At 49.0% G+C, this 26,425-nt stretch overlaps 1 protein-coding gene across 1 annotated transcript; it reads left to right on the top strand.

The window, feature by feature from the left end:
- Positions 1 to 46: 46 nt before the first annotated feature.
- KNL1 (kinetochore scaffold 1) lies at positions 47 to 24,725 on the top strand. Its single transcript, XM_061999546.1, has 28 exons — positions 47 to 483; positions 527 to 725; positions 1,232 to 1,313; positions 2,571 to 2,640; positions 3,074 to 3,113; positions 3,347 to 3,406; positions 4,921 to 4,982; positions 5,470 to 5,525; positions 5,986 to 6,025; positions 7,106 to 7,143; positions 7,442 to 7,494; positions 8,525 to 13,582; positions 14,321 to 14,465; positions 14,982 to 15,049; positions 15,151 to 15,253; positions 16,277 to 16,388; positions 17,178 to 17,268; positions 18,722 to 18,838; positions 19,124 to 19,211; positions 19,900 to 19,968; positions 20,367 to 20,406; positions 20,524 to 20,625; positions 21,043 to 21,143; positions 21,417 to 21,485; positions 21,634 to 21,743; positions 22,280 to 22,398; positions 23,545 to 23,667; positions 23,772 to 24,725. The coding sequence occupies exons 1-28, from the start codon at positions 47 to 49 to the stop codon at positions 23,875 to 23,877; spliced, it is 7,758 nt and encodes a 2,585-aa protein (XP_061855530.1). The 3' UTR covers positions 23,878 to 24,725.
- The last annotated feature ends 1,700 nt before the right edge of the window (positions 24,726 to 26,425 follow it).

Below are 26,425 nucleotides of genomic sequence, written 5' to 3'. Positions count from 1 at the left end.
CCAAGCGCTCCGCGTGCCTTCGCTCGCCCGCCGCTCCTGCCGCGGGATGGCGCCGGCTGCCCGGCCCTTCGTCGGCATAGCGTGGGGAGAGACCACCGAGCGGGGAACCAGCAGCTGTGCGAGGAGCGGCCGCTGCAGCTCCAGCCCCCTCGCTGCGGCTGCGGGGCGTGCGGGGCAGGGGAGATACCGACAGGGAAGGCAGCGGGCTGATTCCCCGGAGGCCGCCATGTTGTACGGAGCTGCGCGGGCGCGTCCATGCTGTACGGAGCTGCCGTGGGGCGCCACGCTGCTGTCGTCACGGCGGCGCTGCGGCGCGGGCAGATTTGAACAGCGCCGCGGGCGGGGAGCGGGACGCGGCGGCGGCGGGAGGGCCGCGGCGGGCTCCAGGCCCGAGCAGCAGCTGGGTGCGAGCGGCCGGGCACGGATCCCGACCAAGGGGAAGGGAGAGAAGGAGCCGCGCCGGGAGAGCCGCGGGAAGCGCCCGTGAGGCGTCAGCCGTTGGCTGTCGCTCGGGCGGATCCTGCAGGGTAACGAGAGCGGAGGGAACCGCGGACAAAAGGCGGGAAGAGACGGTGGGTCCCGCTGTGGCGTCTCCCCCGCGGGCCCGGGGCCTCGAGCGGCGCCGGGGACGGGGCCGAGGGGCGCTGGGGTCGGGGCCGAGCGGCGCCGGGGACGGGGCTGAGGGGCCCGGGGCCTCGAGGGGCGCCGGGGACGCGGCTGAGGGGGTCAGGGCCGAGGGGCCCGGGGACAGGGCTGAGGGGCCCGGGGCCGAGGGGCGCCGGGCATGGGGCTGAGGGGCGCCGGGCACGGGGCTGAGGGGCGCCGGGCACGGGGCTGAGGGGCGCCGGGCACGGGGCTGAGGGGCGCCGGGGTCGGGGCTGAGAGGCGCCGGGGACAGGGCTGAGCGGCGCCGGGGACGGGGCTGAGGGGCCTGAGGCCTCGAGGGGCGCCGGGGACGGGGCTGAGGGGGTCAGGACTGAGCGGCGCCGGGGACGGGGCCGAGGGGCCCGGGGACGGGGCTGAGCGGGCCCGGGGTCAGGGCTGAGGGGCGCCGGGGACAGGGCTGAGCAGCGCTGGGCCGCGGCCTGAGGAGGTTTCACCTCAGGGAGCTGGAGTCGGGGCCGGCCTCTGAGCGTGAGGGGAGTCGCCCGATAAACTGACCATAAACACAGTCCCGAGCAACGCGGAGTAACTGGTATTCGTGGTGATGAGCGTTGATTTGTGCTAATAGGAGGTGCACTTTGTCATTTGGAGGCTGTTCTGGACAGTGCCCTCAGCCTGTCAGGGCGGGGAAGGAGAGAACACGGGGGATGGTGAGGAGAAGGGGCAAAAAGGAATCGCACAGAGACACTAAGCAGGTTCTTAATCCGGAACACCGAGGAAGGAACGAACTGAAAGAGAAAATATAGAGTGATTCTCCACGTTCACAGTGTGGAGCTGGGAGGAACTGCATTGCCAAACATAAGGACAGAGGTGCTTCCTCATAAACAGAGTAATAAAGCCTTTCAGCTCTGCACCATCTGCCCGTACCTACGGACACAGGGTCAGATCGCGTTTGAGTAAGTTCAAAGAAGGATTAGAGAATGGCTACAGAGCAGAGAGAGTGTACCTTCACCTGTAATGGTGGCTTAAGAGAGTGCTTGTTTTAGTCTGTTTAAAGCAAACAAACTTAGTGGGGAAAAATATCAGCTGGTTTTGTTTTCTCATTGTGCGTTATTGTGCTGCCCGAGCTTTGAGCAAACTGGTGTGTCTGAAAAGATCCTTTTCCCTTTCCCCATAGTTCAAACTCTGCACTGCCTTGTGAGCTACGTCCCAATAATGTGCTGTAATGTTTTATGTGACTCTGCTAAATCTAGAGCTTTGTTTCTCCTACATGAGGCTTAGTTTTAGCTGGGGGAGTTTATAGTTTAAAGCACCAGCAGTGAGGTAACTCACTGGTGGAGAAGGGATGGCTGTGAATGTTGCTGTATCAGCCAGAGATGACTGTGGATGAATTCCTGACAGGAGGGTTGAAAGAAGATAAAGCCAGACTCTTCTCACTTGTATCTAATGAAGGAACAAGTCGGTAGGCACTAATTGAAATACTATTTAAACATAAAGGAAGGAGAAAAAAAAAACCCCAGTGAAGATGTGACAGGTTGTCCAGAGAGATAGATCATGGAATTTCGTCTTTGGAGAGAATCAAAACTGGAATGGACAGTGTCCTCAGTGACCTGCTGTAGCCTTGAGCAGAGAGATGGGCTACAAGATCTCCAGAGGTCCCTGCAGACCTGAGAGCCTGGGATTCTCTGGGATGCAAAAGCTGAGCAGCTCTATGCAAACTTCTTGATTCCTAATCACTGAAGTCTAGGAGATACCACAGAAAAAGGCACGTTTTGATGCTTCTGTGGTATGCCTTTTTGGTGGCCTTTGTCGGGTCTGTGAGAGACAGAACCAAAGGGGAACATTAACCTGGTACTTGAAGCCCTGAGTTTTGTTGTGGTTTGCAAGGCTTGTTAGGCGTGTTAAGTCTGTGTTGGCACTGACACCCTGTCAGTGTGAGTTAATTCATTCATATTTTTGGATTTCAGCACTGTATTTTATAGGAAAAGCACTTCTTTCAGCAATGGACAAGATTTATACAGAGCCCAACGTGGAAAGGTAAGTTGAAACCTTTTAAGAGTTTAATTGTGGTACAAATACTGTCAGTGAGGGGCAAAACTTTTCTCAGTCTCCGCGTGCACTTGAGCATCTCTTGGCTGAAATGTGCTTTCTGCTGTGAAGAAGAAGGACAGGAAATTTCTTTCACTGTGTGTGGAAAAGCCCTGAGGAACTTTCATAGCTGTGAATTGCCTGGAGACCACCAGACCAGGAAGTCTGGGGAGCAGTCTGCTGGGTTCTGCAAAGCGTGTTTTGGGGAACTAGTGCTGCAATGAGTGATCTATTCCAAGCAAGCTTGCTTGTTTAACCTCACTCTGGTAAAAATAATGAAGAAATCAACGTGTTAAACTTGAAAAATGTACAGTACTGCCCCAGAAATACATCTTGGGATCATTTATGCCCTAATACCCGTTTCCCCTTTTTTCTCCTGCAGTGATAATACTGAGCACATCAGAGGGAAGCGACTGTCCTCTGTGAGTAACTGAAAGCATTTCTCAAAGCAAAGCTGTGGGGATGAGTGAAGCTTAAGAGGAACTGATTTTCTCATCACAGTTGAAGAAAAACATCCCAAAAGCAAAGAAAAAAAAGCCCCTGTTAGATTGATAGGATTGACTGGGGCACTGGTGGCTCTTACAAACTTGCTCCAGCCACGAGATCAGTTCTTGTAGGTGGAGCTGATCTCCTCAACTCTTGTATTTTCTTTTAGATTTTAAAGGCTCCACGAAATCCTCTTGAAGATCTAGGAAATGGGCAAGAATTGACACAGGTAGGTCTATTGAGTCTTTTCTTGCTGATGCCCTTAACATCTTTAATCCTCAACTGGAGACTGATGAATCTGTGTCACTAGAGTAAGGCAGGTGCAAAATCCCTTGTAATAACAGCTTAGGAGGATCGTGTTTGGACTGCTAGGTGTTATAAGAAATCAATCAAGTCTTTCTTACAATTCTACACACATCAGAACGTTTCCTCTACGAAGAAAAGAGGAACAAACAGATTAACAGGCATATCTTGCTCCTGCCCTAGTCCCTTTGACTTGAAGTTTGATCCACCAGCACACAGACTGGTGTAGTCAGATGGCTTTACAGCTGGAAAAAATACCCCAAACCCAGCCTGCCAATTCATTTAAAGTAAAAGCCATCCCCCTTTTCTTCCAGAAGTACATGCAGAGTATGTTTCATGTTTGCAGTGTCTGCTGTTTCTTGGCAACAGGCCTGTTTAGTTTGGACTTCTTCCAAAGGCCATTTCTTCCTCACAGGTGTCCCATGGGTTATGTGCTAGTGGCATCACACATTTATGTGATTTATCTGTTGCTGATTGTAGAACTCCAAACCTTGTTTTTAGCATAAAAGGCTTTCAGTGAAAAAGCCTCTAATAATGTCTTTGGGATACACAATACGAGCCTGAAATATTTATGCACGTCACATCTGCCGTTTCAAAACTGGGCTGAGTGTGAGGAGCAGCTTCATTTGACCTCTCCTGCCTGTTAACCATGCTGGACAGTGCTGCTAAGGAGCAGGGCAGGACACTCACGTGCAGCAGTGTGATGTCACTCATCCCAGCTTGTGCTGCTAATGGATTGGTTTTATATGCTGTGTTAGTCACGTGCTTATAATGGGTAGTGCAAGGTGTGTTAATACTTTGTGTTTTCTCCCACTGTCCCAAGACTGGGCTGTTTAGTAAGGGAGGTTTGTTGCAGGCAACTGCACAGCACAGAGGCCTTCCAGTGTATGTGACAGTGCCTCGTTCCATACCTTGTACCATGGCATTACTCTGATCTTGGAGGCAGTGACACCTTTTAAACGTTTAGCTAGAGAAACGATGACTTCACTTCTCTCAGGAACCCTTCCCCTTCTCCCATCCAGACAAACTTTTGTTTTCCAGTTCTAGTGATGGAAAACTAAAGAAATAAAAGAATCCTGCAAGTCCCTCGCTAAGCAACTGCATAATTTTTCCCTAGTATGCCAGACAAAAATCCTTACAACTGGCTTTCTGCTGCTGGTGTCTGAGGCCAGGCCATGCTCACACAGCCGTCTTTACATCCTGCTTCATGTGAGGTGTTGGACTGGTGTCTGTGTGTCAGGAGAAGCTGGAGAGCTACAAAGTAGTTTTGTGGTGTTGGTAAATATCTGCTGTGCACGTTGGGCTCATAGGTTTATGATCTGGGGTTGTGTGTGGAGGTGCTTTCTGTTTGCCTTGGTTCATGAAAAGCTGTTTTTCCTTGTGGCTTGTGGGATCAGAAGAGCGCTCTGGTCACCAAGGTGTCGTGTTCTTTGTTGGCAGGATATCAACGGAGAAAAACGGAGGAAAACCTCTCGCCGCGTCAGCTTTGCCAACACCATCAAGTAAGTTTGGTCAGGAGGACACAGACCCACGTCCTGTGCTTCAGCACAAAGTGCAGGCTGTAAGCAGCAACCTGGTGTCCCCTGCAGCTGCTGTTTGAGTGTGTCTGTGAGTGTTAGGTGAAGGGAAGCTGGTGGCTGTTGCTATATTGAGCCTGAGCAGAACCACTGTTTATTTGCTTTTCCTGGCTGGAAAAAAAAAAACCTCAAAGCAACAAACCCCAAAACCAGTTCAGTGAGTTTAATATAATTGGGAAGTTTTGTTTCCCATTCAATTTTTTGAGCGATTTCCACCTGAAGTGCAACAATGGCATCTTCCTGCTGGAAAACATGGTTGGCTTGAGTGAGCCACTGGCTTTTGAGATCTCATTTCAGAACACACCATGTGGAAAGGATTGAAATTAGGGATTTTTGTTTCCTGTGCTTCAAAACAGATGATCTTGTGTTTCTCAAGGCCTGAGTTGTTTTGTGTTTCTCTCTTTTCCCTTAGCTGCAGAGTCTTCCAGCGAGACCTTAAGAATAACACAGCGGAGAGTGAAAGTACAGGTACGACTCCTTCCCATTCTCCTGTTGGAATTTGCAGACTATTAGTGCCAAGATTTTAGTCTGTATTTAAGAAGTCAGGTCTGTCAGCCAGAGGTAAGGAACAACATAGTCACCTGTTTATCATGGACTTGCTGAAAACCCCTTAGTTACTGGTAGTGTGGACCTTGAGCTCGGAAAAGGAATTCTTTTCTTAGACAGAGTGCCCCTAGAACAGAATCTGCCTCGGGGATTTAGACCAAAAGCAGCAGAATGTCGTATTCAGTGTGTCAACGATTACCTGGGGAGAACTGAAAAACTAATGCATTTTCAAGTGGTTTGTTTCTCTGGGACTTGCCACAAGAAGAAGGCACATCAAGAGGGAGAGCTTCAGAACATTCTTCTCTCTGCAGTTCACACTCGTCTCTGAATGGTTTGATCAGGCTTCTCACATTGTCATGTCTCATTCCCTTCATATTTGTAGAGTGTGCAGCAGATACGAGAAACGATGACCAGCTTAACCAGTAAGTGTGAAAAAATCCCCTGCCTATAGAGTTCTGTCCTGCAAATACATTTCTTCCCATGGCATGCAACCATCAACACATCCCTCCTCCAAGAAATCCAGCACCTGCAGTTATTTAGATGTAGAATTGCTCAGTGCTTTTGGTTGGTGAAAGAAGGAACACAGCAGCAACAACAAAAAAGCATTGAACTGTGGGTGGTCGCTCACACAAAGACAGCAGTTTCTGGAGAATTCAACAGTTAGGGCTTGAAACCGCTCCCTTCCAAAGCTGATCGCTTGGGAATGCTTTGCAGGAAAGATCTGCCACTTTCCACATCTACTAGACATAGACTTCAGTGTTTGTTACCATAACTCATTCCCTCAGAGGCAGATGGAGCCTTAGCCTGGCCTCAGAGTTCTCGCTGAGATAAAACACAACGATAAGCCTTTAACAATTAAAATGAGCTGAGAAGTAAAATCACAGATTCAGGGGCTTTGTGTGAGTGAAGGGGAATTTCCTGCTTTTAAACATATGCCAAGGAAATGGCTTATGTACAGCTGTAGTTAGCTGTAGTTAACTTCTTTCAAGGTGTCAGCCCAAGGCAGTGGCATATACATGTGCAGAAAATCAGTGAGATTCTGTGGGAAGTTTCTTGGTCTCGAAAGAGCAATCAATAAACCAGTGGAGGGCAGAAGGCTTTCCAAGTTAGACAGGAAACCACCCAACTGGACGTTGTGTCTGGCATCGTGGTTTTGGGCTTCAGGAGCACAGCTTCAGTTTCCCAGAGAGAAGAGAATATCCAAACGTGGAAGGTCTGGGTTTGAAATAAAGAGTTAGTGTTTTACCTTTTGTAACTGGCCACTAAAGAATTAAAGCAGCACCTGCGTGCTGAGCAGTGGTTTGTGTCGTGCTGAGGTGAGACATCTCCTGGGCAAAACCAGATTGCAACTCAAAATCCACTGAAGACACCCAAGGAGTGTCTGGGATCTGCTGCCTAGTCCTGCATGAGCTGTGCAACAGTCCTCTGCCTTTGCACTGTGTTGCTGAAGCTTTCATGCTGAAATCTTTTAACCAACCGTTTGCCTCACCCACCTTTTGCAGAGATGAAGAACCTGAAGCTGTTCTGTGTGAGATCACTGGTGAGTTCAGAAAGAGATCTAACAATTACATTCTCTCTTCAGAGCCGTTAATTCTGTTGGAATTGTTTTAACTTGCCTAGAACAACGTCCCTGACTGAGGGGCTGTTACCTGGGCTGTGTGTAGAAGCACAGCAGTGTGAGGGGCTCTTCCACATGCCGAAGGAAGTGCTGGATGTGTTTGGTTTCAGTTGTGCTTTCTCAGTGGTGTTTGTAAAATGTGTGCATACCTCTGCAGCTCAGGAGATAAAGTAAGCAGCAAACACTGCAACAAGTGAGGTATTTCCTTTCCTTTTGGCAGGGATGAACACTTTGCTTCACGCCCCTATCCAGGCATTGGCGCAGCAGGCTGAGGTACGTGAAGGCTTTTGGGGCTTTCTTGGTGCTGAAAATAGCAGTGTCAGAAATAGATTCCACTAGTTCCAGATCACATAAGATCCTGCTGAGAGTGAATCTTCTGTATTTTGAAGCCTTTTGCCAATGTAAGAGGCATTGTCCTGCATGACTGTGCTGCCCTTCAGCAGTGATGTTGTGGCACTGCACTGTAACAAATCAATCTCCCTTACAGCAGTGGCTTCTGACTCATACCTTGAGTTTAAAGGTATGGCTTAAAAACGTGTTGGCTCTTGAGAAGGAATGTTAAAAGTCCAGACCCAAACCAGTGAAAATCTGGTGTGTGTGAGGAGATGCCACGAGGCTGCAAAGGTCAGGTTGAAAGCGCTTGTTTTGGGGTAGTGGATATGGTTGTGCTTCCTCTAGGAGATTTTGTTTCTTGCACTTACAGCATATGTAACCTGAAGTAGACATGAAACTCTTCTTGCTACAGTCATTATATTTGGTAAAACATAGCATTGTGTCTTGTTACTGGCCAGTTCTTTCCCACAGCTTTCAAACTGTAAATCCTCTCTGTTAAAGAGACTAAAACGTCCCTAGTCAGTGATGGAAAAGTCCTTTAACGCTTCCAGCTTGGTGCCTCTGCTTTGAGGCATGTGCATGAGCAGCTGGGCAAGGCTTTTACCTGCAGTTATGGGGGGAGGAGAAACCCAAAAGGTGAAAAGCCACGATGCAGAGACACAGAGAATGCTGATCCATAAGACTCAGTAAGTGTTCCACGCTCACCAAGGTGTGTCTCGAGAAGCCAAAAGAAGCCGTTTAGATACGATATGCTCTAATGATTAAGTCATTGTCCTTTCCTTGAATGTGTTGTTGCTTATTGAGGAGAACTGAAATCAATTGCTGGGTTTTTTTCCCCACAGAAGTGAAGGTAGAACCATAACCTTAGGGCTGCATTAGCTGCATTAGTTTTAGGTGGAATAAGCCATTGTGTCGTGTGTTTTAAGTGTCAGAAACAGTCATTTCTTCTTCTTTTGGGTTTTGTTTCCAGTGGTGTGATGCAGACAATGCTGCTCAAAGAACAGCCAGGCACGACACCACCTTCATCTTTTCCGAGGAGAATGAAATGGAAATGACAGCCAGTCACACTGCAGTGATTGCACGTAACCTGAGAAACAACGCAGCTGACACCAGTGGGAAGATCGACGTCACGGCCTTCCTGGCCGGGCTGAACTCCAACGGCTGCGGGGCGGCGGAGACGAGCCAAGACCACACGAACCGTTCCTGCCCGTCTTCGGGACAGAACGAAGATGCTACTCCTGTAAAAAAAATAGATTTCAACGAATTTTTGATGAGCTTGAAGTCAAACAGAGAGACACTCAGTCCCGCTGAGGGACCCGAAAAAGAGAACGTGTTCTTTGGCTCGTCGCGAGCCTCGGAAGACGTGGCAGCATCGTCAGAACTGGCGTACTCACACGAACCTTTGGACGCCTGCAACGTCACAAAAGTCTTTAGAGAGCAAGAGGCTGGAATGGAAATGACCAAATGCCAGGCATCTGCTGTTCAAGCTGTGTTTGCCGGTGCTGGGGAAGCTCTGCCCGAGCAGTCGCCGCCCGCTGATGTCACCGAGGCGTTTGTGGATGACGGGATGGATATGACAACGAGTCACACAGCAAAAATGTCCTTTCCCATCTCCAGCGTTGGCAATCAAAGCCTAAACCTCAAAAAGGATTTCCCATCCACAGAGACAGACAATTCTGCATTAAAGAGAGCATCTAATCAGCACTTAATGGTTCAGCAGGACCCCCAGCTTGGTACAGACAGAAAAGCGGTGAGTGTTGAAGACAGACGTGACGCCGCTGTGCTCCGAGCTGTTAAACAGGAGGCCAGGACGATGGCTGCCATCCCAGGATCCATTTCTTCTGAGACTGTCTTCCGGGGCGATAAGACTGTTGTTTTCTCTAAGTGTGATGACATGGAAATCACCGGTAATTACACCGATGTGATCTATAACGACAGCGCCAAGAGCAGCTCGCATCATCAGAGTTACGAGAAGCCAGTTAGCACAAACGCTTCACTAGCAGAAACCAGGCGTCCAGCCCGTGCTGATGGGGACACTACAATGAGTCTGGCATCTTTAGATACTCGAGGTGCCGTGTCATACAGAAATAGTGCACTTGAATTGCCTTCAGGCTCTGATGAACGAAAAGTGACCCAAGATCGTGGGACCGCTTCAGTGACTGTTGGGTTTGAGTCGTGCACAAATTCAGTGTCTGCTGGGATCTCCACCAGCAGACTCCAGCACAGTCTGGCAAACTCTCAACTTGCTTCTCTGCCAGGTGAGAAGACAGTAGTGTTCTCAGGAGAAGACATGGACTTGACTAAAACCTGTGTCATCAAGGGCGATGGGAAGAGCGTTGCAAACGACTCTCACGCTGGGACGTTCGCCCCTGTCGCCTGCAAACCTCATTTTCTTGGTAACACATCTCTGTCTCCCAACCTAAATGAACAGGAAGAAATGGACATAACTAGATGCCACGCTGTTGTCATTGATGACCAAAGCAATGGCACAGCTGTGCACTGTAACATAACCCCAGGAAAGGAGCCCAACAGGAATGTCAGCGGGGGTACGTGTTCTTGGGATATGGACAAGGAAAACCTGATCGATGGGAATATTAAAAGAAGCCAGGCTATAGCAATGAATACTAAAGATCTTGAGGTGATGGTGGCTGATAAGAAGCTTGGGAAAACAACCTTTCAGGCCGGGGATCCAAGTTCCCGTGCCAAGAGCCTGCGACCATTGCGAGACCTAAAGAGAGAAGGCCCCGAGAATATCGTCACCAGCGCCGGTGCGTTCGTGTCTCTGCAAAGCCAGACAGTTGGTACAGCTCAGCCTGTGGGAAAAACCCTTCTAAAGGCTACTGTTCCCTGCACAAAGGGCAAAACGGGCATGTTTGCAGATGATGGAAACATGGACATAACCAAAACTCATCCTGCTGCCTTCGATGTTGCTCCTGCTCCTACAGGCCGAGAGTATGAGAATAATCAGGATGCAAACAGCCTAACAGCCAAGCAGCTGCAAAGCCAGACCTTCCTGTTCCCTGGTAGTTCTGGTGTGGGTATCACAAGTCAGACTGCAGGTGGGGACTTGAACACAGTCAAACAAACTGTTACTACTTTGGCTCCAAGCGGTTCATTTATTTCCAGCAATGAGCCTGCTCCCTCCGGAATGAAAGGAAAGGAACGACTTGGAAGTGTACTAGGAATAAGTGCAGGTTGCCAGGACTCTGACAGGCAAGAGGAAACCCATATTTTGAGAGCAGTGCCAACTCGAGTGGATTCCAAGAGAGACAGGACCTCCCAGCCACCAACGGGAACCTCCCAGCTGCCTTCGCTCGGAGAAAAGTCAGTTGTGTTTCCCTCTGGTGAAAACATGGACCTGACTGGAAGCTGTGCAGGAATGGTTCCTGGTTACAGCACCAACGCTGGCTCGGCAGCACCCGGGTCCCTTGTTCAAGATGAAAATCAAACAGTGTCCTTAACTAAAGGGCTCGTGAGGACAGTGAACAGTCGGGAGCCGCCTGCCTGCGGTGTGTACTCCTTGCCAGCTGCCCAGAACGTGGTAACCAGGAGTGGTTTAAAACCTTTGCCTTCTGCAGATGAGCAAACAAGAGTATTTTCAGCAGGTGCTGATATGGACATCACCAGGAGCCACACGGTCTCGGCTGACAAAATACTGGTGCAGCACGGAAGTTGGGGCGATGACGCAGCCTCGATGCGTGGAGACAGAACTTGTGTGTTTACCTACAGTGATTACATGGAAATAAGTCACCTGGATGCTGTTGCAGTTGATAAAGCCACGGAAAAGGCTGCGCCTCAAGGGATGTTTAACATAGCCAAAAGGACTGGAAGGAAAAGCCTGAAGGGAACCACGGGGGAAAAGACTGTTTTGTTTTCACTGAGTGATGAGAATGACGACATGGAGATGACACAGAGCCACACGGCTGCAATAGGCCATGAAATTGCCTCACAGGCTGAGGGAGGGCTTCGCTGTCTCTCTTCAGCTCATCCTGTGAAAGCTGTTACCTTCACAAGGAGCCAGGCTCACCTGGACATGACCAAGTCTTGCTCTGCCGACAGAAGCACCGTAGAAGTTGTACGTGGCAGTGAACCGAAGGTGGGTGAGGAGGTGGGACAGCAAGCGCTCTCAAGTGGCAGAACAGCCCCGTTTGCTCTGGATGGTGTGGAAATCGCCAAACCCCACCAGGTAGCTTTGGGAGGAAATCCTCTGCAAGGCCAGCAGCACGAGCAGTCTGTTCCCTTCACTGCCACAGTTCAGTTCCCAGGTTACCAGGCTGACATGGATATGACCCAGGTTCACCCTGCTGATGAAAGCACTGAGCGAGTCCTTGGTGAGGACAGGTTAAGCCTGGCTAAGCAGGTGGCACAGGAGGCTGTTTTGGGGAGCAAAACTGTTGTTTTTGCAGTGGCTGAGGATATGGAGATGACTAAAACTCACACAGCCATAGCAAGTTGTGCAGCTGGTGTACAGGACAGAGAGGCCGTTCCAGGCGGTTCTGCAGTTCCTGCTGATAAAACCATTGTGTTTACCCACAACCAGGAGGACATGGAAATAACCGCATCCCATACTACTGCTGTTAACAACAATATTGATGGACTTGGGGACCGAGAGGTGTCGCACCAGAGCACTCAACAACCCGGCTTGCCAAGTGCGTCATTTTCATGCAGAGGTGAAAGAGACTCCTCACATACAAAAGACCCGAACGGTGACTATCACACCAGCCCTGAGGGTAAGCCCAGCGTTCCCTCCTCTGCCTCATCAGCCTCAGCGTTCCCTGGTGAGAAAGGAGCTATCAAGGTCCCCAGTGGCACAACACCAGAGGTCGTTCATTCTGTGTCGCTTCCAGAGGGGACTGTGGACGTGCAGACACCACAGGATCTTCACCTGCCCACGGGTAATCCTGGCTCTGTAAGCAACGGGGAGGACCTCGTACCACCAGAAAACCTGACATCAAAGAGAGTGTCTTTCAAGCTTCCAAGTGACGTTCCCATGGATTGCAGTGAAGAAGGTGGCGATCTGGCATCCCGTGTTTCACCTCCCATCCCTCAACCACGTTCTTCGAGGGGCTCTCCAGATGCACGTGATACCCAGAGAAACCAGCTACTGCATGGGGACGCATCCAGTCGTGAAGATTTAGCCACAGATTTAGGCTTGGCTGGAGCAAGCCTTGTTCCGGCTTCTAACGAGGAAACAAAGGAAAACAAGGGGCTGGCACCTCCAAAAGCCTTCCAAATAAACTCTGACCAAACTAAGCAACCTTTGGTCGGTGACAGTCCAAGAGATGAAACAGGTGCCAGGCCTGCACCTGGGTTATCAGGCATTTCAAGCGTGTGTTCCAAACTGAAAGATATTCGGAGGAGATCTGCAGCCCTCTCTGTTTCTGAAACAGCTTTGCCTCTGTCATCTGACCAGTTGCCTTTATCATCTGTTCAGCCAGAGCGTAGCTCAAGGTTAGGGAAGGCTGTAAATGAGCCAAGCCAGATACTTCCTGCCAACCTGCAGGAGAACACGTGTCCTGAATCTGGAGCTGCTCCTACAGGTGCAGATTTGGGTAAGGCACTTAAGGATAAATATCAAGGACTAAATGTCCCTCTGGGTATCTTCCAGCCTAAACTGCCAAACAGAAGAAATGCTTCTGTTTCTAGTGTGCAAGACATAAATGCAAAATCATCAAGCAAAGGAGAAGCTGCAGCTTCAGAAGCTGATGGCAATGCTGGTGAAGCCTCAGGTAACAGTAAGTCCAGTCGGCAGAACTTCAGCCCTTGTCAGTTTATAGCAGAAGAATTTCTTCCTGTCTGCCTGGAGGAAATGGATTCAAATGGATCTGTAAGCTCTGAGCTCATGGACAATGCTTGCAGTGAGTTCAGCAAAAAGCAAACCTCCTGCAATGAAAACAATCAATTTGAAGAGACAAAACCTTGCAACAGCACAAAAAGAGCTCTGGAACCAAATGAGGAGGATCTTCAGAGTCCAAAGAAGGTCAAGAGAGATGAAAACTTGGATGGTGAGGCCTCCCAAGACTTCCAGGTGAGCCTCATCCCTCGTTGTAAGGACACAGAGAACACTGACAGGTCTGTTTAAGTGTTGGGGTGTCAGCTGATCTATTGGTAGGTTTTCTTGTGTCTCTTAAGCACCACTTTGCTGTTACTTTGCTGTGTCATCCCCTCTATTTTTCACTGTTTTGCCAAAACTGAAGCCTCAGGTTGATGTGTGCAGCTTTCCTGAGCCATGCAAAACAGACTGTGCCCATTTTAAACAGGATTCAAAGGATACTCTGGAGAGAACTTTCTCAACTAACTGCTCTCAGTCCTCTGAAGTGTTAACTGGCTGTTGCTTAGGCACAGTGACAGAATAAGGCCTGCAGCAATGATTTAAAATCCAAACATGGATGTTTAGTTCCAATTGGCCTTCCACAAACTGTAGCTGAACCAAGGCAATCTCTGCAGTTATGGAACATCCATCTGACCTTGAAAGTACGTTTGTAATCATCAGTAGAAGTGTTCTAGCTCCAAAAGCTGGCAGTGTGTGTTGTAGGGGCTGCTGCTTTGAGAAAGGAAAGAGGGATGCAGCTTTCCTTCCTCTGTGTCAGCACAGGGAACGGTTTAACCAGCCACATGCTGCTTTCTCCTGCTGACTAGGTATAAAATGTGCAGGCACTAAAAATGAAACCACTCTGAATGCCAAGAAACAGCTACAACAAACTGCTGATCCACTTACTCTGGTACCGTTTCATATAACATTCTGGTTTTACCTCCCTAATATTAGGTTACCTTTGGTGCTGTGTCTCAAAGCCACGCAGAAGTTCATGAGGGTGAGGGTCTTCCCAATCCACCTGCCAAGAGCCCTGACTGCACTCACGCCAGCACCAGCAGCTCACTGGATTCTGTGAAGGCTGACACAGAATTAACAAGTAAGACCTCCTTTGTGGCAATAGGCTCAAACCTTGTGTTCTTTACACCACTCATCAGGTAAGTGTGATGTCTTGCCTCTGTTTGCAAAACCAAGTAGCATGGGTTCTACCCAGTAGGAGCTGGGTGCTTTCCTGTGAGTGAGACACTAGCCCTTGTTGGCTCTGAACTGGTTTTTACATTGAAAGCTTGTCTACATGGGATGCCCTCTGGGAACTGCTTGGAGTCTCAGATTTATTCCTTTGTAGTATGGTACACGTGGCTTTCCTCTCCTGGCTCAGTGAACTCTGTCATTTCATGGGATTTGATAGAACCTTAGGCTCTTAACCTACTCCTCCTCGTCTGTCCCAAGAGGCTGTTTCCTCAGTAACTTCATTCAGCCCTGGAAACACACATAAAGGTCAAGTTTACATCCAAACTGCTTTCTGTTTCTAGAGCCAGTGAGCTTAGGTTCATATTTACATGAGGATACTGTTAACCCCAGCAATATCTCCTTCTTTTCCCCTCTCTCTGGCTAGTTCAGCGCAGCAGTCAGATGGAGTCTCAGCTGCTCACAGACAGCATTTGTGAGGATAACTTACGGGAGGTATGGAAGCAGCTGAGTGGTGCTGACTTGATGAGTGTATGCAAGCCAAGCATCTTGCTTGATAAATGTTCTGATCTGTGTGTTCTCCCTGATCTTTGCAGAAATTTCAGAGTGGTGCCATCACAGTTGGGGAGTTTTTCACCCTTCTTCAAGTCCACGTTGCCATTCAGAAGCCCAGGCACAGCCACCTTCCAGCCACTGTGGGTATCTGTCCTTTGACACACACAATGTCATTCACCCTAAGTCATATCTTTGTGAACTTAGAGGCCTTTAATTAGAGTTAAGCCAGAAGTCAGTCCCATCTTGACACGGCTGTTAGGCACCCATGCTTCCTCTTGTCTCTTTGGTCACCTCTGGTAAGCCTGAGGCCTTTTGTTCCCCCCTCAATACTGCAAAATAGAATGCATTTCTCTCTCTTCACCAGGTACCACATAGTCAGGATAGTCAGGATTATCTGCTTTTGGACAAATGAGGCAACTCTTGCTTTTTTTGGCAGTTTGACAGTAGAAATTAGAAGCTCAGTCTGACCTTTTCACTGACTTGTTACTGTGTCCATCAGCCACTGAAATCAGAGTCCTGAAATGCTGCTTTGCTTCCTCCTGCCTCTTCCACTCTCCTCTTCATAGTTGCCTCACCATGTCATCACTGCTCTTTGCCTCTTCCCCTTAAGTCTCTTCTGCCAGAGCCCAGTTTCTGTATCATCCTGAAAGGTTCCTGCTGGATTCTTGCAGACATGGGAACAATCCTCTTTCTGCATGCAGGCAAGCACCACTCATGGATGCTGAACAAGGCTATCATCTTACTTTGCAACCATAAAGCACCTGGGGATTTCATCCACATCCTTCCATCTCCTGCTGCTTGCTGCAGTCTCTGCTGGCACAGTAAAAGGTGCACTGGTGATGAGGCATACGGACCAAAAGGAAGCCTCTGCTGATGTGATGAGACATGGGGCACAAAAGCAGACTGAGCTGTCTGAGGTTACATGACTGGCTTGTCCCAGGCTGAAACAGGACAAGTCTGGAAGGAAAGCAAGTCGTTGCAGTGTCAGGCTGCCTCCATTAGGGTCTGGAGGCTTGGATGGGTTTATTTCCCTTCTGCAAAAGTACAGTGTCCAGGCCTTTTGCTGGTGTCTCTGCAGGAATTGATGGCATGCTACTGTTTCTGAAATATATACCTTCATTTGTTTGTCCTTCTCAACTTCCCCCCTGCCTTTCCTTCCCCAGGGAGCAGTCAGTGCAGCACCCACCCCAGAAGACCTCCTCTACAGCCAGTACGTTTATCGCCCCAAGCTGCGCATTTATGAAGAAGACTGCCAGGCCCTTTCCCAGATGATTGATGAGTAAGTCCTTTCTCACTCACAGCACGTTAGCAAGTTGATTCTTCAGCTCTGGTCACATGCAAAGTGGCCTGAAGGGACTGAATGCATTACACACAGGGAGAAATGGGAACATGGCAGTTAACCTACTTTATGCTGGCAGTTGCAGGTTTAGATGGTACAGGGCTAACTCTTGGGAGGGAGCTGTCCTTATGGAGATAACTGAAGCTTGGTTTTGCTCCAGGGGTTTGTCTTTTGCTAATAGAGTTGTCTCACTTGCACATCAGAAGAGTTAAACTTCCTGCATTGTATCAGAAGTGATCGAACATAGAAAGTGGACTCGCAACAGGTTGTGATCCTTTGTTCCAACTTTCCAGTGGTTATTAGAGTAAAATACAGTTTTCATCATTCACTGTCCCGTCTGAAGCACCCTCCTGCCCTGACTCATTATGCCTTTTACAGTTTAAGTGCAAAGTCAAGGTTTATGACAGAATTCAAACCCACCAGTAGGACTTTTCCCAGCCTCATTAGCACCACTTCCCACTTCCTCATCTCCCTGCTCTTGCCTCCTGTTCAGACCTGCCCTCCACAAACGGTCTGTAGGGAAGGAATGAACTTTGTGTTGTGTGCTGGAGTTTAACAAACGTGGCCCTTGATTAACCAAGGCTTTAGAGGGTGTCTCCAAGATGTAAGGCCCAACTAAGTGAATTAGAAAACAGGAATGAGCTGTGTAAGTTCCAATGGTGCTGCTTCTGGTGCTGGCTGCAGTTGCAACGAGACTTTCTTGCAACACTTGTTTTCCCCATGTTTCAGGTTAAAAGTGTATGCAGCTGTCCAGGACCAACTCCTAGTGAATGTGAACAAGAGTTTGTGGGAGGTAATGAGAACCTGCTCTGATGAAGAGGTAATATTGCATGGAGAGATGCTGTTATTCCTCACATAATGAAGAAATCAGGTTAATTTATGTATTTAAATAAAAGATCTAGAATGGCCACAGAATAATCACAGCAGGTGGTGTGTGGCAGAGTATGTTGTGAATAGGAAGCTGCTATGGGGACTTGGAATACGTCAGAAGGATGCAAGGATAGGTGCCCTTGAAAAGAGATTAAAGGGAATGTGCTGCTAGAAACCAGAAAAACTTGGTAATTCAGGTGGATAAGTCAGGTTAGTTGAGGGCAGAAAAGAGTCATTTTAGAGGGGCTCAAGCAAACAGTGCAACTTTGGAGGGGAAAAATGGACTGCTCTTGCTTAGAGGCTCTGCTGCTTCCTCTGTGGAGCAAACTTGTCCCTGAACTTAAGTGCAGATTGAGTTCAGAAAGATGTGTGATGTTGCAAGACATAGAATGAAGAGGAAATCTGTGTCACTACACAGTGAAACTGCTTACAGCATCTGGAGTGCAGCAGGGGTGTCACAGGCCAAAACAAAAGGTGAAGCCAGAAGGTATTACAAGGAGACTGCTGATGATAGTGGGCACGATAAAGCAGACAAGGACATTTGCATTTAAAAGCCAGAAGCCTTATATTCCAGACAGAATTGAAACTCAATAGATTCTGTTTTCCAGGGGTTTATTGCCAAGAATAAAGATGATTCAGTTAAGGAGCCACACTGATAAATGACTTTGTCTTTCACAGTCCATAATTAGATTGATATGGGTTATCACTGAGGCTGGGTTACTAACTACACTCAGGAAGAGTTATACTAATGAGCAAGGAAAGCACCTAGAACCCTTAGCTAAGAATAACAAATCTGAAAGCCTATTAAACAAATCTTTACACCCTGCAGTCAGAGTGACACCACCCAGCAGAGGCAGGCACGTGGCAAACCTGGTAGAAAAAAGCTCTTTCGTACATCCCTCTGCAGTTTCTGGGCTGGCAGCTGCCAGAGGAAACACTGAACTGCACAATCTGCAGCTATGATTTGTTAAAACAGGGTTTGGGTTTGCTTCTGGTGGTTTGGGTTCTGCCTGGACCTCTGGGAGCACTTCAGTTGCCCTCCCTAAGCACTGTGGGGCAAGGGTTCCACACACACGTCTCAGCTGGGATGAGACACTTCTGCTCTCGGTGCAGATGCTCTGGTGTCTGGTGAAAGCGTCTCTTCAGCTCTTCATGCAGCACCCTGTTTGAGTAAAGATCTTTGCAAAGACAATCAGTTACTTCAGGAGGTGGCAGTACTTGAATTACCAGGGTTTGTGCAGTCTTAAACCTGATTTAAAGTGAAAGTGTCATGCAGTACTGCTGCTAGAGCAAAGGGGTGTTGGGAGGAGCAGAGAAGGAGAAAGAGTCTGAAGGGTCAATTGAACAATCTTTTGTTGCACATTCCCCTTCACTTCCTCTTGTGTGCTTTCCATTCCTTGCAGCTGAGGAGCTTTGGAGCAGAACTGAACAAAATGAAATCCTATTTCACCAAGGAGAGTAAAATCTTGGCTCACAACGAGAAGGCAACCCTGTACAGCAGATTGCTGCAGAGTGCACAGGTAACATGCCAAGAGGCTGCAGGGCCCTGGCTTTAAACAACACTTCGACCATATTTCCCCTGTCTTGGACTGGCATAAGAAATGCCATTGGGAGGACACATTGTTAAGCCTGATGCATGGATGCTGTGCCTTAGTGTTAGTCAGGCTGCCTCTTTGTTCTAGTGACAGATTCCATCAGCTGCTTTAATTAGTTTCTTAACCTGCAAAGATCCACGTGGTGGTCCCAGAAGACAATTCAGCTTTTTAGATACTGTCACTGACTTGAGTGCAACTCTCCCATTGTAGGAACAACAGGGAAAGCTACAGTCAAGAATAGAAAAGGTGAATGAACTGGTGAAGGAGGCAGAGAGCTGTCTTGTTGCTCTGAAAGGAGGTATGTGTTTCCAAACTGGTGACCAATGTGCTGGTTTCTCTGTTGTGTTCTGCACAGCTGCTGTTTAAATGGTTGGTGCTGTGTTTGCTGGTTGCTTGGAATTCTTTTGTCACAAGCATTTGCTCAGCCCAAGTGCCTTCATCTGGGTCTGCAGACTTTCCTGTGGGAATGGCTTGCACATCCCATGAAGACAGGGAGTACATCTATGCTGAAACAGAGAGTTGCACTTGTGGCCTGTGAGCACGTACCAGGCTGTCTGAACCTGCCTGCAGTAACAGTGCAGCTCGGGTCCTGGCAGCCATCCTGCAGGGAGACAGGACCAAGCTTTGCACTCCAGGACTCTGCTGCTGGCAGCATCGTGGCTGGATGGTTTAAAACTTGTTCATCTCTGTCCACACAAGCTGCAGTGTGTGCCTGGCATCGCTGTATAATGGTGCTTTATTTGCACTTCTTTTCTTGCAACTGCCTTAAGGAGAAATCAAATCACACAAAAGCAGCTTTGGAATGATGCAGTAAGAGGGGTTTTGCTTGTTATCTGTTACTTTCTGAGGGTTTTGGTACATACCCTTCTGTCTTTCTGTACGTTTCTCTTAGTTAGCATTGAAATACAGAAGCCACAGATAAATAAAACGGAGTGTAAACCTTGAATCTGAGAGTTCTGCAGAGACCTGACTCTTCTTTCCCACAGGTTCTTACTTGGAAGAATGGGAAGCAGACAGCAGTGATGAAATGGCAAGAGGGAGAAGCCTGGTGGAAGGTAACAGTACCAGCTGAATGGCACATTTGGTTTCTGTTTTCTGGAGAGGGCAATGCTCATCCCCCAGCCCAATATGTTAGTTCTAATAGGATGCCAACACTACTGCTTTCTTTTCTGCTTCGGAGGGAGCTAATTACACGGATATTAAAGTATGAAAAGGACTGGTCTTCCCCTTGGAGTTTTGAACTTGGTACAGTGTGACTTGAAGGGTGTGTGCTCAGTGTCACAGCCAGCATTTTAACTGCTCAGTAATTACTGCCCTGGGTTGATCCCGTTTCCTTATGCAAGTAATAAGCATCAAGGTCTTGCATGTTGTTGAGAACAGTGACTGCAGAGCACATTAGGCCTTTTCTTTGCTCTGCTTTGTTCTCACAGCTTTGTTTCCCTTTCTCTCTTAGAACTGGAAAGCCTCAAAGCCCAAGAAGAGGAACTTCAAAAGTAAGACATCCAAGAGGATGGAAAGACCTTAAATAACACGTTCACATTCAGGTTTTAGAGGGCTGGTGGTTTCTTAACCAGTGTGCTACATCTCATGTTGCTGGTTTACCTTTGCAGAGAACTGTCAGAGCTGGAGACCCAGAATGAGCAAATGCTGCTTCAGATGCACCAGCTAGAGGAAAAAGAAAAAAGCTGCCAGGAAGTCCTGGAGAGTTTTGAGTAAGGAAAAGCCCTTCAGCTTTCACCTTTTCTCAGAGTTCTGGGGCCTCATATTTGCACTCTGGTGGTTTTGGTTTTCCTTGTTACTTCATTTGGGAAATCTTTGGATGCCCACCTGCTGGCAAAACCTCAGTGAGCTTCCATGTGTGATGCACTGTTTCTCCACTAACAACTCTGCAGTGACAGGTTCAGTCTTTCTGCACCCAACTCTCCTCCACCTCCAAAAGGACCATTGCTGTAAAATGAATACATGATGCTTGCATCCCCTCCTGACTCTGACCTTCTGTTGGAAAGGGAAACTTTTCCCTGGTATATTAGATAGTGAGAGCTGCAAGTGCACTTCACACTCTGATCTTTTCCCCTTCAGATGGTTGGTTTGTGGAAGCTTAGGGTGATTGTTTCTTTCCCTCCTTTTAGCTTCACAGAGTGGGAGATTGCTGAGTGGAGTGAACAGCAGGCAGTCTTTCATTTTCTTTATGACTCTATCGAGCTGACAGTTGGGTTTGAGCCCCCAACAGGTAAGTCACAAAACTGGCATGCTTCAGTTTTATCAATCTGAAAGATTAAATAGGTCCATAAGAGAAACCTGAAGTTTCTGTGTGTGTGAAGGTCTGCTAGAAGGAAACGGCAGGAGTGTGGAAGCTCAGAGCGGTGGCTTTGAATGTGCTTATCAGTGCTTTCTGTAGAGAAGTATGTAAGAATGGCTGTTTCTGAAGAGGAAGAGCTGTAGCTGCAGCACCAAGTATGGGAATAACTGCTGTTGGGGTGGGTTTTTTCCCTTTCCTTCTCAGATGGTGATGTTTTTGGTGAGGATCCTTCCAGAAAGGTGGTGAGCCTGAAGTTCGAATCTCTCTTGGATGGTAAGATTTGTTGAGTAGCTTCAAAGTAGTTGCCCTGCTCACCTGTTGTTGGGAGGACATCTGTAGATGTGTGGGTTTTATCTCCTAATGCTTTACCATGTGGCTTTTCAAAGAGTTCTGGCAATGTGGTTTTTCGTTTGTGTCACAGAGGACAAGGCTCCACCCTCCTCATGTTTAGTCCGAAGACTCATCTTCCAGTTTATTGAAAGCCAGGGATGCTGGCAGGAGAAGTGTCCCACACTGTCCTCCCTGCCCCAGGTAATGACCCAAGAAAAGCTGTCCCAGAGAACAGGGCTGATAGTGAGAAGAGAAGCATGGGAATGAATGCTCCCTCGGTGCAAATGCCAACCTGCTTCCCAAATGTCCTGAGGTGTGAGGGGAAGTACCTGTCCCTGAAAGCAAGAGTGCTAAAAGCTGGGCTTTCTTCCTTGTGTGCTGCATTCCTGTCTGCCTGTCCTAGGGATTTCCTAAGATCCTCTTTTTCTGCTGTAGAAATTGAAGAACTGAGCTGAGTGCCATTCTGCTTACTGAAGAATTTGGTGGTTAAATGGCCAAGCCAAACTTGGGGTTCCTGCCTGTCTGTCTCCCTTCAGCTTTGTCACAAGGGGACGAGCTCAGGGCAAAGAATGAATATTTGTTGTGCCTGTGCAACCTCATTTTCACCTCCAAACTGAAACAGCAGTTAAACTGCTTTCATTTGCTGTTGTGTAGTTCCTGGGGGAAGCTGCCTGTGGAGGTGCAACAGTTTACCAGCCTGGGTGCCAACATGACTGCTTCTCTCCTTGCCCACTTAGGTGCTTCACGAGGTCTCTTTGGTGGTGGGTCGTTGCAAGATCCTGGGAGAGGAGATTGAGTTTCTGGAGAGGTGGGGTGGCAAATTTAATCTCCTGAAGACTGATATCAAGGACACAAAGTGAGTAACTTCAGGTGGGCTTTACACCTGTCCCTCAGAGAGTGCAAACAGTCACAGAGTCATTTAGGTTGGAAAAAACCTTGAAGATCGTGGAGTCCAACCTTAAACCAGTGGCAAAGCCGTCACTAAATCCACCCCTCAGCACCTCACCTGCACATCTTTTAAATGCTTTGCATTTGATTTTCTTGAAACTGGGATTTTGTGATGCTATTTTAACAACAGCCTCATTTGTTTGAATACAGTTCAAACTTCAACATTCAAATGCACAGAAACGAAGCTGTTTGTGGATGCAGGCGCTGCCTCACTGTCACATAGACTCTCTTTCCTCACCCCTTATCCTGATTGACTTGACTCACAAAAAACTTCAGGCCAGAGTGTAGCAATGCCAAGGAGATAGAGCCAAGAGTCTACCTGCAGCTTAGTGCTTTGTTTCTTCCAGAGTCTTCTGTTTGCTTCAGCCAGGCACAGGCAGTCCTTGAAGGACAAATGAACTTCACCTGCAGCTTTGATTTTCTCCACTACTTCCCAGTTCTGTGGCACATCCCAGTGGAACAAGATAAATACTACTTCACCTTGCCCTTCTACTGCTGGTTTATATCCCTATCCAAGAAGTGCCCAGTTGGCCTTGCTCTGCATGCCTTGATGCTCCTCCCACCAGTTACTCTAATCCTGGAGTACACTTTGCATGACAGAAATCTGAATGGTGTTCCACCTGCCAAAAATCCCATCAGAGCTACATGTAGTGAAGCCAACACAGCAGATGCAAGGGCAGCCTGTGCTCAGGAAGTTGCAGAGTGGGGGAGGTTCACCTTGCTCTAGTTGAGGCTCTCCTGAAGCATCTGCTTCCTGGGCACTGTGTCCTTGGTGGTGCTCTTCCCCATACTCACAATAAAAGTGAGCTCTGGCCTTCCTGCAGGTTGTCACAGGCAGTACAGAAACTTGGCCTGATAAATAGATGTTAGAATGCTGACAGTCTTGAGGTGGAAAGGTTCTTTTAACCTTATCTTACTGTTAGTCTGTGCTAGAGCTCTTCAGAAGCCACAGAGCTCGTTGCACTGATTGCAGCACTTCTGGGGCCTAATTCAAAGGCTGTAGCAGCACATCTGCACGTTTGGTATTGACCTTTTGTTTGTGCTTATTTTGCAGAGTGAAGCTTTTGTTCTCAGCCTCTGCAGCTTTTGCAAAGTTTGAGCTGACCCTGTCTCTATCTGCCAGCTACCCATCTGCCTCCCTGCCCTTCACTGTCCAGAGCCACATTGGGAACGTTGGGTGAGTCGGCCAGAAGGAACCGCTGCATGTGATTTGAGTGTCAAAGGCAGGGGTGGGGAACAGAGTGCTCCACACCCTCTGAGACATAACTTTATCTTGCCCAGGGAGGAGGAAGTCTCTGCTGTTCTCTCCAGCGTCCCCTTTGGTAGCCACTACCTGCGGAGAACAGTCAGCTCCATTCACCAGCGTCTGCTGCAGCATCCCAGATGATTCACCAGGGCTGGAGAAGTCGGAGGAGACATGTTCCTTGGTTTCAGTCTCGTAAGAACTGAAGCTGTCTCTCAGTGCTGTTAGTGCTCTTGTCTAGGAACTGGTGGAAAAGCAGAGGCCTCTGAGGAGAAGGAAGAGTTTCTTACATCTTTTATGAATCCAACCTGCCTTTCATCTCCTTTCAGTCACCTCCTTGTATAGTCTTTCCTAGCCTGGATATTCTTTGGACGTAGCATGTTGATTTTGTTCTGGGTGGATTTCCAGAGCTCCTGTATAAGGCAATGATGAGCAAATGAACACCAACACGACTGGAATTGACTGTCACCACTACTGCCTTGCATTCCAGCATGTACCACATCACAGCTGGTGTTTATCCCAAAGCACAGGAGCTGTAATCCTGCTGCTGACTAACCCAGATGCCTTGTCAGAACGACCCAGGTGGCCAAAGCCTCCACCACTGTTGTCACAAAGGCTCCCTGTGCTCAGCCATGGCCTTTGAGGTGCAGCAGGCTCCAAGCCGTCAGCTTCCAGCTGCGGGATCCTCTGCAAGCAGAAGTTTGTTGTGCTCTTCCCTGTCTTTGCCCAGCACAGTCTCTTGGTTCTGAGCTTGGAAAGCATTAGCATTGCAGTGAGGAGATGGAGCTCTTTCAGGTACCTGCAGTGTGTGTGGGGGGCAGGCCAGGCTGTTCTTGTACATACTCTGTATATTGTGCAGGTGGAGCTGATGTAACCCTGGCTGCGTTGCTGCTGAGGCAGTGCCTGCTGTTTCTCAGCTGTCCCTGCCACAGGCAGAAGCAAATGCTTGCATGCCTGTATAATATGTTGACTTTTACAACGTTTGCATGTGTTGAAGCGCTTCCATGTTTTTGTCTTTTCCTTCTGTTTGGAAGGTGGGAGTTGATTAAACGTTTGGCTTGTTGCTCTTCCTTCTCCATGGTGCGGTTACTGGCTGCTCCATCGAGGCTCGTGACAACGGCTTTGCCCACTGCCACTGAAAAACACCTTTGTAACCTATTCTGGAGGACTTTTCATAACAGGACCTTGTTGGTTTGCTTTTTCCCTTGCATCTCCTAGCATCAGCTTTCTGTGGCCTGGCTTGGAAAGTAGTGCCCAAGTTGCAAACAACCCGGGTAACGGTACCTGGAGTGACTGTTCATTCTGCAGCCATTCTGTCAGCATTACTAAGCAGCAGAGGGTGCTGCAGCAGCACTACATGAGCATTGCCCAGCCTGGGCAGTTTTGCCTGTCTGGCTCCCTCTTCCTTCAATGTTTACAAGCTGAAGAATCCAGTAACTGTGAAGTGAGGTTTTGGTCGAGTCTATCAGCTTGCTCTGGACGTGGGATCGTGCCTCCCATATCCCTGGTCTCCCTTTTGCTCCTGTGGGCTCTGCCTCAGCTGTTACCCCTCTGCTTCACCTTTAAAAGCCAAGGGAAGGCTTTGCTTGTATGCACCGAGAGTCAGGAGCTCCTCTCCTTGCCCAACGAGGCTTTGAGGCAAGTGCCTGTCCTCAAATTCAGTAGCTGGAGCCTTCCCTTCTCAGGCACCAGCAGGAGCTACAGCCCAGGGAGGGAAAAGGGCTTGTTGCTCAGAAATAGAGCAGGAAAATGGGATGAAACAGAAATGTCAGGAGGCTGGGGCCAGTGTTTGCTGTGTGGGGGCCAGGGAAGAGGAGACTGAGAGGGGATCTCAGTAATAGTTACAAATATGTCAGTGGTGGGTGTCAGGACGTTGGGACATCCCTTTTCTCGATGGTATCCAGCAACAGGACAAGGGGTGATGGGATGGAGCTGGAACACAAACAGTTCCACTGGAACATAAGGAGAAACTGTGTCAGTGTTTCGGTGAGGGAGCCCTGGCCCAGGCTGCCCAGGGAGGCTGTGGAGGCTCCTTCCTTGGGAGTCTTCAAGACCCACCTGGACACGTTCCTGTGTGACCTGACCTAGGTGGGAGCTGCTTCTGCAGGGGGTGGGGCTGGGTGAGCTCTAAAGGTCCCTCCCAACCCCACCATGCTGTCCGTCTATGACATTGCCACCTCCAGCCTTCCTTTCTGTGGTACCAGCCTGAGCTACAGCCCAGGGCAGGAGAAGGTCTTATTGCTCAGAACTAGAGCAGAAAAACAGGGATGGAATGCGGGTGTGGGGAGGCTGGGGCCAGTGTTTGCTGTGGGGTGGCCAGCGCCAGGACCAGGGGCAATGGGCACAGGAGGAGCAAGTCCTTTGGTGCTGAGGGGAGGGAGCCCTGGCCCAGGCTGCCCAGGGAGGCTGTGGAGGCTCCTCAGGAGGTTCCCAACCCCAGCTGGACACGTTCCTGTGCCCCCTGAGCCAGGGGAACCTGCTGTGGCAGGGACAGGGGCAGAGGCCGAGGCCAGGGCTGGGGCCGGGACAGGGGCAGTGGCTGGGGCCGAGGCCGGGGCTGTAACAGGGGCTGTGGCTGTGACAGGGGCTGGGGCCGGGTCTGTGGCCGGGGCCGGGGCTGTGACAGGGGCTGTAACAGGGGCTGTGGCTGTTGCCGTGACTGTGACAGGGGCTGTGACACGGGCCGAGTCTG

This window comes from Colius striatus, chromosome 7 (assembly GCF_028858725.1).
Source record: "Colius striatus isolate bColStr4 chromosome 7, bColStr4.1.hap1, whole genome shotgun sequence".
Lineage (NCBI taxonomy): Eukaryota > Metazoa > Chordata > Aves > Coliiformes > Coliidae > Colius > Colius striatus.
This window is presented reverse-complemented; position numbering and strand designations above follow the sequence as displayed.